General features: G+C 38.5%; 1 protein-coding gene across 3 annotated transcripts in view; it reads right to left on the bottom strand.

Annotated features, from left to right (window-relative positions):
- mtm1 (myotubularin 1) overlaps positions 1 to 13,604 on the bottom strand; it is a 52,723-nt gene that overhangs the window by 28,661 nt on the left and 10,458 nt on the right. For all 3 annotated transcript variants that reach the window (XR_004694704.1, XM_035148809.2, XM_035148810.2), the window contains 4 exons: positions 10,815 to 10,896; positions 9,014 to 9,086; positions 8,699 to 8,793; positions 8,303 to 8,413 (listed from right to left, as the gene is read on the bottom strand). Coding sequence is in view for 2 of the 3 variants with exons in the window: in XM_035148809.2 (XP_035004700.1) it covers positions 8,303 to 8,413; positions 8,699 to 8,793; positions 9,014 to 9,086; positions 10,815 to 10,871 (336 nt within the window). In the remaining variant the exon portion in view is untranslated. The remainder of the gene's footprint in view (positions 1 to 8,302; positions 8,414 to 8,698; positions 8,794 to 9,013; positions 9,087 to 10,814; positions 10,897 to 13,604) is intronic.

Here is a 13,604-nt window from a genome sequence, read left to right as displayed (position 1 = left end):
CTTCATAGAGAATTGCACGTGCAGAGGGGGGGCACCTGCACCTCCTGCACCTCCAGCACCATGGGCCGGATTGTGAAATAATTTTAACAATTAATTATAATTTAGCTATATATCAAATGACCTGGCTGCCGTCAGTCACGTGATGAGTTTTCACCTGACCTGAGCTCATCCTGACGTGCCTTCTTCCGCACTACACTGCAGACGCCCAGCGCCGTCTGGGACAGCGGGACGAAAAACTTCAATGCTGGTAAATGGGGTTTGCATCAGAGTGCACATTATTTGGTGTATTTCTACATGAATGCAGTGAACAAAGAACATGCATGATTGTGGTTTATATCGGTGTTCACTGCGCAGCCTGTACAAGTAACGTTAGGCGACATCTGCCAACCACTGCTGCTGCTGCCTGAGGAAAACACGTATGATGGCCGTTTTGTTTCTGTAAATCTTTCGTTTGTACTTCTGTCCACCGGTTTTAAGAAAGTTACGGGGGTTTTCCCAGGTTTGCGGAGGGCTTAGGTGCTGCACTGTGTCTGTGTGTGTGTGTGCCATAAAAAATTATAAGTCTTATAGTGAATGGATTTGAACTGTGATTGTCTCATCCTCCCAATTATCAATACTTGTTTTTTATTTATTTAATTATCATCAAAAATAGAATAAAATTATGAATTAAGAACAGGATTAGATTTGTAATATGACAAAATATTATTTCAACAGCAGCAACAGTAATATTTAGAAGTGTTTGCATCTTGTCGTGGTCACATAACTTGTTAATCAGCTAATATCTCTCCTCTGTTCCTTTTAATGTCTAGAGTCTCAGATCAATACAGCCCTCTGGCAGCAGCAACCCCCTCAACAGCAAATTGTAGCTTTAAGTTATATCGGCATATGAGCCTTTTTCCATGTGCCCCTCTAAAGGTCTCTGCACGGCCCTGATGTACAGTCACATTGTTGTTCCTCACATTGGTTATTCTTATCCAAATCAACACTAACATTACGTTTACACACAATCACAGCCAATGTCACACTGTAAATGTGCTTTCACCATGTTTAGAGTGTGTGTTGTTGTTAAAAAGTGTATGCATCATACAGGATACAGAAACTGTGGTTCTCATTTATCTTACAGTCTCAGTTCGGTATACATGCTGTAGGATTTACACCGATTTCTTAGTTTTTCCAGGTTGAAGCATGTAGGTCTGGCCGGATGGAATCCTGGCCTGAGTTTGATGATGGGGTAAGTGGAGGTGGTGTGAAGAACGCCGCCAGCTCAACCAGGGAGAGCTAATTGGCACAGCTGAGGTTAGTTGGCCAATTAACCTCCCTGGATTAAAAGGCAGCAGGAGAACTGCCACAGAGGAGAGAGACTGGAAAAAAGGATGTGAGCTGCCAAATAGCCAGCAGAAATTGCTAGCCAATTTATGTCTGGTTCAATTTATGTTTGCCGTTCTCAACAATAACTCATATTAAAACCTAAATGGTTTGTGTCTGGCTGCTGTTGGGAGACCCCGGTGGCAAAATGTTTTGCCACACCGATCTACAAAATAAAATATCCGAAGGCAAAGAAGAGAAACTGCACAGCAAAGCCACTGAAAACATGGCCAACATATGGCAAGAGACACAAAATGGTTTTATTGTAAAAAAATATATTTTTATTACAAAGTAAATAAAATGTTGAAACTTTTCTAGAAACAGCACTGTACAAATGTGTTCCAGGTTACATCAAAGAACTGATGAAGGTCCTGTTTGACAAAGTCTTTGAAGACAGTTATTGCACTTCAGGACCTCACAGACATATCACTTACCTTCTTTCTGGTGCAAAACTTGAATCTTTTCTACCCACAAAAATCTGATTGTTACAAGTTGCTCTGATTACTGTGTATTTTCTGTAATAAAGTAATTTTCTACAGAACATAAAGGCCTAAAATGTTAACATTGCTAATAACCAGTTGATATTTTCATTGTAAATAGGCATTTCAGTTTACATCACATTACAACCCGCTCGTGTAGATACATGCTGCACAACATCAGGATAATCAATCAATCAATCAAATTATATTTGTGAAGCCCAGGGGTCAGCAACCTTTACTATCAAAAGAGCCATTTTGCCCCCTCTTCCACCAAATAGAATTTGTCTGGAGCCGCAAAACATATTTGATAACACAGCTTATAAAGTTATATATAAAGTTATACTCAGAGTTGTGTTAGTTCACACTTAAAATGAACTAGTTCAAAATTCAGTTCATGCATATGAAAATGAACTAGTTCATAGTTTATTTAAAAAAAATTTCAACTAAGTTCACGATTCCAAAAATGAACTATTTCATGATCATTTGTTCCATTTGTTATTGGGATGATTTATGTGACAAACGTACGATATTGTGTTTAGTTATTAATCGATGGTGTCAGATGTCTGCATGTCGCTCCACTCATTTTAACACTGAGTCATGACTGTGAGCGTCAGGTCTCGTGTTGTACTGAGCACAAAATGTGGACCAGTCATTTTTCATGATTTTAAAATGCAACCTCAAACTCTGGAGCGAATCAAACAAACACGAAGTGACTTTATGTACTGATCAGGTCCTGATAACTAGTGATGACAGTTTATTAGTTAAAGTGAGAGCAGAGTAGAGGAGGACACAGAAACTCCAGCTCAGTACAAACCTCTTTATATACAGTCTATGGTACAAACCAACTGCAGCTTCTGCAGCCTATTATCTCACTGTGTGTGTCGCTCTGAGCGGGTGAGTGGGTGCGGGGGGGGGCGGAGCCCCGGGGCCTTTGTGTGTTCGCGCTGTCTGGGAGCACACACACACACGCAAACTCTCGCTTCTGGTATTTCACATGATGGCCTGATACAATGATGATTTAAAAAATGAACATAAACGTTCATCATATGAAAACTGATTCGAACGCCGTTCATTGAACGCAACACTGTACAGGGAGCCACTGCAGAGGGGCTTCGGAGCCGCGGGTTGCCAACCCCTGGTATAGCCCATATTCACAAATCACAATTTGTCTCATAGGGCTTTAACAAGGTGTGACATCATCTGCCCTTAACCCTCAACAAGAGTAAGGAAAAAACACAAAAACAACTTTTAACAGGGTAAAAAGAACGTAGAAACCTCAGAGAGAGCAACTTGTGAGGGATCCCTCTCCCAGGACAGACAGAAGTGCAATAGATGCAATGTAATGGAGAACATCAGAAAGATAAGGGTATTTGCAGCATTGGTTAGAATTAACAGTTTGTAGCATAATGCGTCCCCTTCTCACTCAGGCCAGGATGCTCTGTCATGCAGTTTGTTGGGAACTGAAGATGGTTCATTCTCCTAGGAACCTATTGAGCAGACAAAAATAACAACTTTGGTACCACAACGTTACGACTGTAGACTGAAGATTATTTGATAGTCTACCTTGTGTATCTCTCTGCAGCACACATTTTTTCATTCTTATATTTTGATTGGCATCATAGCATGATAACCACATGTTCACCATTAGAGGAAAAAGCAACATTACCAGCAAAATAACAGCATGTAAAATTACTGTAATGTTTACGTTACGACAACAATGGGAAAACGCTAATTACGTAATGACACGATAATACAAATAATGCAATACGTGTTATGTATTCAACCTTATAAATCAAGTGGCATAATATCAAATACAGTGTATTGTAAGTAAGTGTTTCATTACATGAACTGTGCTTGTAAAACCCAGCATTAGAAAATATATGAATTAGCAAATCATTTCTGCATGCAGCAGTAATGTAACCTAGACGTTACTCCGTACACTGGACAACCGTCTAGCTAAAACCTGGAAAAAACCATGACAACAATGTAACTTACCATTCCAAAACATCCTGTTGTAACTGACTTGGGTGGTTGGTCTTCTACAGCCGTATCCGCCTCGGGGTCTGACTCTGGCTCAAACAAATAGGGCCTAATTACGTTACTCTCAGCTGTAGCCATAGCCATCTGTGTTTACTGGGGAGTTTTACCATGCTGGAGCAGACTACCGGTGGTAGGCCTGGTAACATGTCAGTCAAAGTGCAGTCAGCCAATCAGAGGAGGGCCTCATTAATAATGGATGAGCTCGAGGAGAAGGCAGAAGAGGGGACATGGAAATCCACATTCCAATAGTTTTTTCGACTTACAACCACTGATATATCATTTTATGGGTACCAATACTTGAAATAAAATCCCAGAAAAGTGTAAAGTATGGGGCCTTTAAAGTACAATGCATTGAAATGGCAAAAAACAAGCCATAATTTTACATTACGTTAATAATGACCGACTTCCTGTTTGGTTTAGGGTATGGGTCTAAGAGACTTTCTTGTAAGCCTGGACATGGTACATATACCTAATGATTTTCATACATGTTGGTGAAATGTGCTGCCGGGATTATTTCAATTTTGTAGGGGCGCTATCGAGCCATTTTTCCACACCCATATGCAAGACCCATATCGAAAGTAAATGTTGTGGATGTCATTTCCGACGTGTGTGATGAGTTTCTTGACTTTGTAAAAATGTTACATCTTTAGAGATGTAACTTAGGTTACATCTCCCAAAAATGTAATCAATCGTACAACTAAACATCAACATTTGGTGCATTGCCATGGCAAATGAAAACACACTTGATTTATAAGGTGAATGTGGTCAACCTGCTAGGAGGACTACATCACAGCATAAAACATGTAATTTCTTGATGCCGGTAGGGGGTGCTTTGGCTATTACTGAATACTGGCATGTAGATATGTTCAGGCCAGGAATCTACAGAATGGATGATGTATAATAAAGTAACAACAACTTCCCATTTCACGGCAAAACATTGAAATTCAACACCACGCCACGCACACGACCTCTGACAAAAACTGCATGAAGGGGTTAATGTGTTTTACATACATAATGTAACAAAGTGTTATATACAAAATGAATTTCAGCAGTCGTGTCTACATACCGATTTTCATATGTTGGTGATATGTGTCACCGGGGCTGCTTTGTTGAAATTTTGTAAGGGGCACTATTACTATTACTATGACTATTGACATGTAGATGTGTTCAGGCCAGGACACACAGGCACCAAACATGTGAAGTTTGGTGCAGATGGGATAATGTACACTGATGTTATAACAACTTTCTGTTTCACAGCAAAACATTGAAATGCCACATAAGCTATAAATCACTTTTCATCATCTTATTATCCTCTAGGACAGGGGTGTTCAAACTACGGCCCGTGGTCCATTTCTAATTGGCCCGCAGCAAATTCTAAAAAATGTCATGGAATATGGCCCACAGTAAGGCTAAGCCAGCGGATGTTAGCATTTCCGACGGTCCCTGAATGCACCTCGTCGAAAGATTTCAGCGGACATTTAGGCTTAAAACACGGTGTCAATGACCTCATTTCTTCACAAAGAATATGAACAACCTGTCAATAACGTCTCTGAACTCTCGTCAACTCGCTGGGACTCTTCTCTTCACTTTCTCTCTCTCCATGCTCCTGATAATAAAATACGCATGCGCGAAGGAGAGGATCTTTTACGGATGGGCGGGGTGAGTGAGCAGTCCGCTGCGAGAGGGGCATGAGAAGAGAGAAGCGAAACTCAGAGAATTTCAAGCTGCTTAAAACATAATTGAATACAAACTGGCCTATGTTTTATGTTTACTCTTTTTAAGCTATTAGGCTGCAGCTATGTGTTGTATTTATTTCAAAGTGGGCTACTTCTTATTTTATACATTTCCCACAATTTTGGGGAGGACTCAAATAGGCCTGCATAGTTCTGTGTTTAATATATTTCAAAGTAGGCCTACACATGCCAGTGTATTTTGTTCTCCTCTTCATAAGAGTTTGGTGTTTGCCTTTGTTGTAACAGGTAAAAATAGCAATAAAATGTCAACAGTTTTCTTTTTTTGTCGTTCTATAATTTCATAAATGCAACAAACTATAGTTTTTATATATATAGTATAACTATATATAAAACTTTATAAGCTGTGTTATCAAATATGTTTTGCGGATCCAGACACATTTTATTTGGGGGAAGAGGGGGCAAAATGGCTCTTTTGATCGTGAAGGTTGCCGACCCCTGGGTTAGGTTGACGCACACAGCATAGAGCGGAGGAGCAGCAGCAGCTCACGTAATGTTTGGGCTCCTGCAGAGAGGAGGATGACTCAGCATCGATGCAGTGACGGAACATAATCAGGTTTTCTGCTACGTTCATGGTTTTAGCAGGTTTCCACCGCTGAATAATTATAACACCGCTGCTTCAGGACAGACGCTCATTAAAAAGGTCCGGTCGTCCTGTACTAAGTCTGTGTAGGAGTCTGCTTCCTCCTCACTCCCCCTCTGACCTGCGCTCACTTTACACTTTAACAATAAACACCAGCACTGATCAAAACTTATAAGAACACGTACAGGACTGATGTTTACTTTGTGTTGTTTGATTCGCTCCAGAGTTTATGTGTCACATGTTTAAGCCTATGGATTTAACCTGCGACACAACACAACCCCCGCGCACAGTCAGGACATCAGGGTTAAAGTGACCGGAACGATCGGAAATCATGATCCGACATCATCGATTAATAACTATTTTAGAATATAGGACTAGATGGTGAATATCCCATGTGAATATCAGTTTGTGTGTGAAGAGGGACGAGCACGGACACACTCACTCCTGCAGACAGAGGTTTTTCCCACAGATTACGACGTAACGTAGTGTTTTAACTTCATTGTTGCAGAAGAAGCGACACCTGTTTATCCAAGATCAGTTCTACGTGTGAGTGATTAGAAAACAAACGAGGAGCAGAGTCACTTGTTGACCAGCGGAGTAATCTGCCTCAGTGCAGTGGCGCTGATTTAAGTTAAGATAAGATAAAACTTTATTGATCCACACATCGAGGAAATTCAGTTGTTACAGCAGCAGGCACGTCAGAATGTGGAGCACAAGAGAATAAAGAAATATAAAAAGGCAATGGAATACATTTTTTAAGATTTAATAAAAGAAATACTGAGTATGTACATTATATACACCTTTTCACTGTAGTGGTTTGTGTGAAACGTTATAAGTAATGTGCAGTGGCACAGGATAATTGTGTGAGCAAGTAAAAATCTGTTTTGTGCATATGAAAAAACGTTTGTACATAAGAACATTGTCCAACAAAAATGTGCAAAAAAGTTATTTTCTGGTTATTTAAATTATACGGTGATATATATCGATATCAACTGATGTGAACATTTTTCTCATAAGCCCTAGTTGGACGTTATATTGTCCCAAAAAATATTGTGATGAATTATATTGTTGTCATCGTTTTGAAACCATAGTGTTAAAGGGATAGTTCATCCAAAAAGTTCACCCACTCGCCCCAACGGCATAGGGGTTAGTAATTAAATGCACTGACAATATCTCTGCACAAAATGTCAATTATTAAACACAATGAGTTGAAACAAAATATAAAGTGCATCTTAATCTCTTATCTCCTTGAAGGCTCTTATAGAACTGACAGGCTTCTGTATGCGAGTTCATGCAACAATGTCTGTTTTATATTTAAATTGTAAGCTATTTTGTTTAGTTGCTTTATTGTGGAAGGTTGGTTTGTGTTTCCTGTCATAAGCAGTGTGTCTGTTGGGACTCTTCTTGTGAACGGCCACTAACGGAAGGGTTTCTGTTGTGAAGAGAGAGGAGTTGACGAGTAAAGAAAAATAAACAGGCATGTTGTCCTGGTTCACCCACACACTAATGCCTCGCAGTATAAATGAAGTAAACCCTCAGCTACAAAATCATCATCCAGCCACCAAGCGGTCAAAACAATATGTCAGTGGTAAACTTACGTCGCTTTGGACCATATGGTGAACATGGTCCTCACAACTAAAACTTGATTGATTCATAGAACAGATCTCCATATCCTGAACACAAACTTGTTTTTTGTCATTTTATCTTGTTTTTACTCTTTTCTCATCTGTAACCCTTTTTTGTTTTGTATTTGTGGTCTAATTTAAATTTGTTTCCTATTGTCTTCCTTCAATTTTTCATTTTGAACTTAAAAGGCAACTTGTACATGTGATTTGAAAGGTGCTATATAAATTAGGTTTATTATTGTGTTTTTAACTGTGCAAGATTCTTATAAGAGTCTTTTATGATAAGAATGGCTCCAATATGCAGAGCTCATAAAAACATGTCAACTTAGCCACACACACACACACACACACACACACACACACACACACACACACACACACACACACACACACACACACACACACACACACACACACACACACACACACACACACACACACACACACACACACACACACCTTGCAGGTGATATCCAGGCCATAGGAGTTTTCGCCTCTGCTTGATGCCCCACCCATTTTCTCCACCCGACTTATGGCACCCAAAGGAACATCCATCGTCACCACCACATCCTACAACACAAAGTCAGCATGTTGATTTTGCTCACAGACAAAATATTACACATTTATACCTACATCAGGTAATGTGTAATGTAAGTAAGTAAAATGCTGCACCTTAATGGATAATTATTTAACTTTTTTTTTTAATTACTTAGGTAAGAAAGACAGCCATAGTTAACCAGGGTTGAATAAAAAGAAATGAAAAATCTGTTTAATGTTTTCTATTCCTTGTTTTTACGATATGTATGCAAAGTCATGAGCTACTGACTGGCCCTACATGAGCTTGATGGGACTTACAGTATCTGAGCTCTTGAAGTGGAGTCTGTAGTTGGTGATCAACACTTTGCCTTTCACTGCTCCACGGAATGGACAGATGTAGATGATGTCTTTATCTGAAAAAAGACAAAAATATTTATTTTTCATATGACATATCAGCCATCTTATCTAACATTATTGGCTGAGAATACTTAAGTTACTAAATCATACGTAAACTAATTATCAGAATGTCACACTGTATCATGATTAAAATGACATGTTTGCATCTTTTTCCAGTACAACAAGGTTTCAAAATGTAAAAACAATGTGGACATTGTGCAGTACAGATACACTCACCTATAATTCTGTCCTCTCCAGGCAGCAGACATACATCTGCTAACAATTCCATCTTCAGGGACTCTCTGGAGGTCTAAAAATGCACACATACACAGAAAGTATTTTTTTTTTTACTGAAAACAAAAAAATAAATTGTATAGATATATATATATGACTTACTACTCATTTAAATCAGGTGGTTAATTTATTTAGTCTTGTTTTGGCTTTTAATTCTTTTTATCTGTTTGAAATGTATAATGGACCATATTTTTTACAAAAGCCTAATTTTGATTCACTCCAAGTAGCTACTTGTTGAAGTTCAGCCAGTTACTTTATTAATAAGCCTTATTGTGGTATTTGTGGCACGCAAACACACAAAGCGATCAGGAGACGCTGCAGTGACACTGAAGCAGGTGAAGTGATGTTAACCTGAAGTTGAAAATGTATCATAATTAAACTGCAAGCAGCGATGGATAGGCCCTCGCAGTCCGCGTGCGTCATGGTGTGCTGTGTTTGCGGTGTAGTTGCTGGAGGTTTCGCTGACATGGCTTGGGATTGTGATATTTGTTTGCACAGTTAAATGAAGGAGTTAAAAGTAACATCCTGCTGAGGAGTGCATCCTGCTGCTAGAAAGCGGTGCTACGATTATGTCTTGCGCAGATTGGACAATGTATAGTCAATTTAGTGGAACTTCCTGTTTCATTGCGATATGAATACAACTTTTACAAATGAAACAATGTTATGAAGTCTAAACTTTTAACAACTACAAACAAATTTTGCCAAATATGCAATTCATTAGTAGCATAAAAATAGGATTATTACTATTACTTTTTTCTACCCAGTGAGTCAAAGTGAACTCTGCCAGATGTAATTAAATTATTTTTGGGCAGTCCTAATATATCACATTCACTGAAACATGAGGTGACTGTAAGCTTTGACCTTCATGCACAAGTTCGTGACCTTCAGTTTATCTTTGAGTCAAAGTAAACGTTGATACCAAATTTGAAGACATTTTTCTTCTAGCAGATCTTAAGATATCATGTTCAAGAAAAACATAAACATACTTTGTGATGCCACTATGAACATAAACTTTGACCTTTGACTACCAAAATGAAAATCAAGTTCAAATAAAAGTTTATGGAAATGAATTCTGTAAAGGCGTTCTGGAGATATCGCATTCATATAGCAAAAAATGTGCTTTAGTGTCCTTTGACCTTGGACCACCAAATTATATTCAGTTCATCCTTGAGTAAGTGAATGTTTGTGCCAGATGTGATGAAATGTCCCCTGGATAATTCTAATATATTACGTTCAAATCAACGTACGGTCACATGACCTTGACCTTTTGACTGTAGACCACCAAAATGTAATTAGATCACCTTTGAGTCTAAGTGAATGTTTGTGTTGCATTTGGTTCCAATCTATTCAGTTTTAGACACATCCTAACAATAGTAGCCAATCCCTTGGCATTTTTTAAAATTTTTTCTAAACCCTGTTTTGCTGAGAACTGTGTTCACACTCAATATCAGACCTTTTATCATGTAGCCTTTCAAATAATGGCCACAATTGAGTGGATGGAAGACATGATAGCTCCAAAAAGTGGTCATAAAATTCTGCAAAATGTATGACCAGGGGCTAAACTTAAAAGGATAGGACAGGAACAAATTTTATCAAACATTTTCACTTTGTCAGTACAGGTTATTGTGCAGACTGATCGGCAAAAAAGGGTAATTTTACCCATTTTTAACTCAATGGATGACAATTAATGTGCAAAAAGTGAAGGGGTCTGACAACTTTGTTAAGTCACTGTATATTCACTTACACTGGAGATGTGTGTGTCCAAGGCATTCGAGTTGTATACTGAGATTGGTGCGGCCATTATTCAGGGAGGGGGCTTCCACAGGCTGAGAAAGAGGCATAGAGACTATTAGTTGGGTCATTTAATACCTTCGCAGAGGAAAATCATTCCGAAAGCTAGACTCCTAATAATAACTTCTAATAATATCACACTATAAGCAGCTAGCATGAAAAAAGATAGCGAGATGACAGTGGCACCCAACAGAAGAATACAGTTAAACCATAAGATATTATATTGAATTTACCATTTAAAGTTTAGCTTTTGGAACATACTTGGAGACAACAATGTATGAATATTACATAGAATTATACATTTTCGGTTTCTACACGACCTTAAAGATATAGTTGACATACACTTATGGGCATTTTGGGCACAACACCATACTAATTCTGGGTAAGCCTCCTCTTCTTTGTAGTTTCAGAAACATTATTTTATGATTATGCTCCATATTGACTGCATCACAGGGCTGAACAATTGCAAAGAAACATTTTTACAGATTTGACATTTTAGTGGGAATGGTCTATTTTATCGTTCATTTTCACACAAATTTTTATTTTGCTGGGGTCTGTACCAACCAGGCATGTTACTATCAAGAATGAATTGTAGGCTGCAAAACAAAGCTTCATATATAATGTAATGCACTAATACTAGCTCATGTCTGACTGTCTACAGTCCAGTCCTGTGGGTTTTTAGTAATTTTTTACACAAATCTTTGAAGTTGGGACAAAATAAGTCAAGATAACGTTTCATGGTGTAAAGTTTTATTCAAACAACTCAGACAGCAGTCTAAACAAGAGAGGTCACAGTGCTAATCGATACTTTTAGAACAGTTCTGATGCCTAAACAATGACTGATCCTATATCCAAATCCCATATAAATAAAACAAACTAATGACGCTAAATAACAATTTCAGTGCAAAACACTCCAGCTCCAAACTCGTCATCAATTGTCCCCCACTGCTAGGGCCAGGGATGCCCACACTGCCAGCTGATGAGCTTGGCATGAGGCCACAAAAGTAATCAAACATGGAGCATCTCTCTGCTGTAAAATGTATCCTGTGCATAGCTAGGTGCTTTATTAAGTTTGTCCCTTTACACTGAATTGTTTTCAATCATTTGCTGCACATTCCGGGTTTCTCAATCATTTCACATGCCTAACTTTAGGTTAAGTGCATTCAAGATGGCAGATGATCTGCCGGAGGCTAAAAAGACAGCTGTCAAGTCACAGTCAATTCAGACACTTTCTACTTCACTTTCTACTTGACATAACAGTGATGCAAAATCTAAATTTTTTTCACGTCAACTAAATGAAAGTATTGTTTCATGAAAACATACAGGGTGATGGTTCAGGTCAAGCGGCAACCTCCGGGGCTGAGAAATAAAGTCGACATGCTAGAGCAAAAACCTGCAGTTCACTGAGTGGCCACTTGAGGCTGGCTTCCAGAATGAGTCAATCCCAATAGACTCCTGTGTTGAAATGCCCAACTTTACAGCAAAATTACATTCAAAAAATGGTTTTGGTCACAATGACTAAGTTCTTCCTTCATGACAACTGTACGGTGCAAATAATTTTCTAACTCGCTCGTTTAAATTATTTAAGGTTTGAAAGTATGCATAATTATTACTTGATTGACAAAATCACGTCATTGTAAGCTTGTCGCTGCAGTGGCTAGCCAATAGAGCTATGTTAGCCCATAGGGCTAGCCACTAGCTGTCTGCTTGGCTTCACCTGAACTAATCCCATTCATTGAATATGACGGCTCATCGTGTTTGTTGTGTCTGTGCCTTGTGGAGACATTTTCAATCACATGTAAGATGAATAATATGACTTGCCGTGTGGCTGATTGAGAGAAGTCAAAGTACTCTGTGCTCCGTTTTTTGCGGTAGGTAATATTCCTGTGGGGTCAGCCAGCCACTACAATTATTAAACCGGCACAACAGCGAAACACTTTATTCAAAGTATTAGTATTAGCTCAAACTGGCTAATCCAACCTGTGTGACTTCCATCACAGTAAATCATAAAGTGTTACACAGAGTGTAAAATACTGTCTTGATGCGAGTCATTAACTCAGGAAGTTCTGTGTTAATATGTTTTAGTTCTTTTTTTTAAATCCTGTTCACCTGCAGTGCCTTGGCAAATGTATAGAAATTAGCGCATTTTAATTAGTTAATGTCTAATTTGCATATCAAGGTTGCGATTGTGATTACATTATTAGATACAAATTTGACTGTATTCACCTGTAGTGTCTCCTCTTAAGTGATCTGTCATCTGTGTTACTCTTCACACACGAACTGATAATCACATGGGATATTCACCATCTAGTCCTATATTCTAAAATAAATGGTCTCTTTAATGTGAGTCTCTCCTGATCCTGAAGCAGTGGTGGTTATAATTATTCAGCAGAGTCAACGGCTGAATACAGCTCTAGTGCTCACCACTGTGCAGGAGACATGGAGGTAGGGAGAGTAGAGACTAGTCTAATCTCTACGCTGCCCAACACTGCACCCCCCAATTCAATTTATCACCAGCTGCCACTGCAACATAGTAAGATATAAACTACTTTTATCATTCATGTGTGTGATTTCTCATTATATATATCTACAATTCAGTTGAATTATTAAATTGTATTGCATTCTATCATATTATATATTCTAATTTTTAATTACAGTTTTAGATATCTACAATTTAATTCAGACTATTACATAATTCAAGTTCATGACATCTACAACACCATTCTGACAGGTTCAAACTCAA

The sequence above is a fragment of the Hippoglossus stenolepis genome, chromosome 23, assembly GCF_022539355.2.
Source record: "Hippoglossus stenolepis isolate QCI-W04-F060 chromosome 23, HSTE1.2, whole genome shotgun sequence".
Lineage (NCBI taxonomy): Eukaryota > Metazoa > Chordata > Actinopteri > Pleuronectiformes > Pleuronectidae > Hippoglossus > Hippoglossus stenolepis.
The sequence above is the reverse complement of the archived record's forward strand: the minus strand, read 5'-3'. Positions and strand labels throughout refer to the sequence as shown.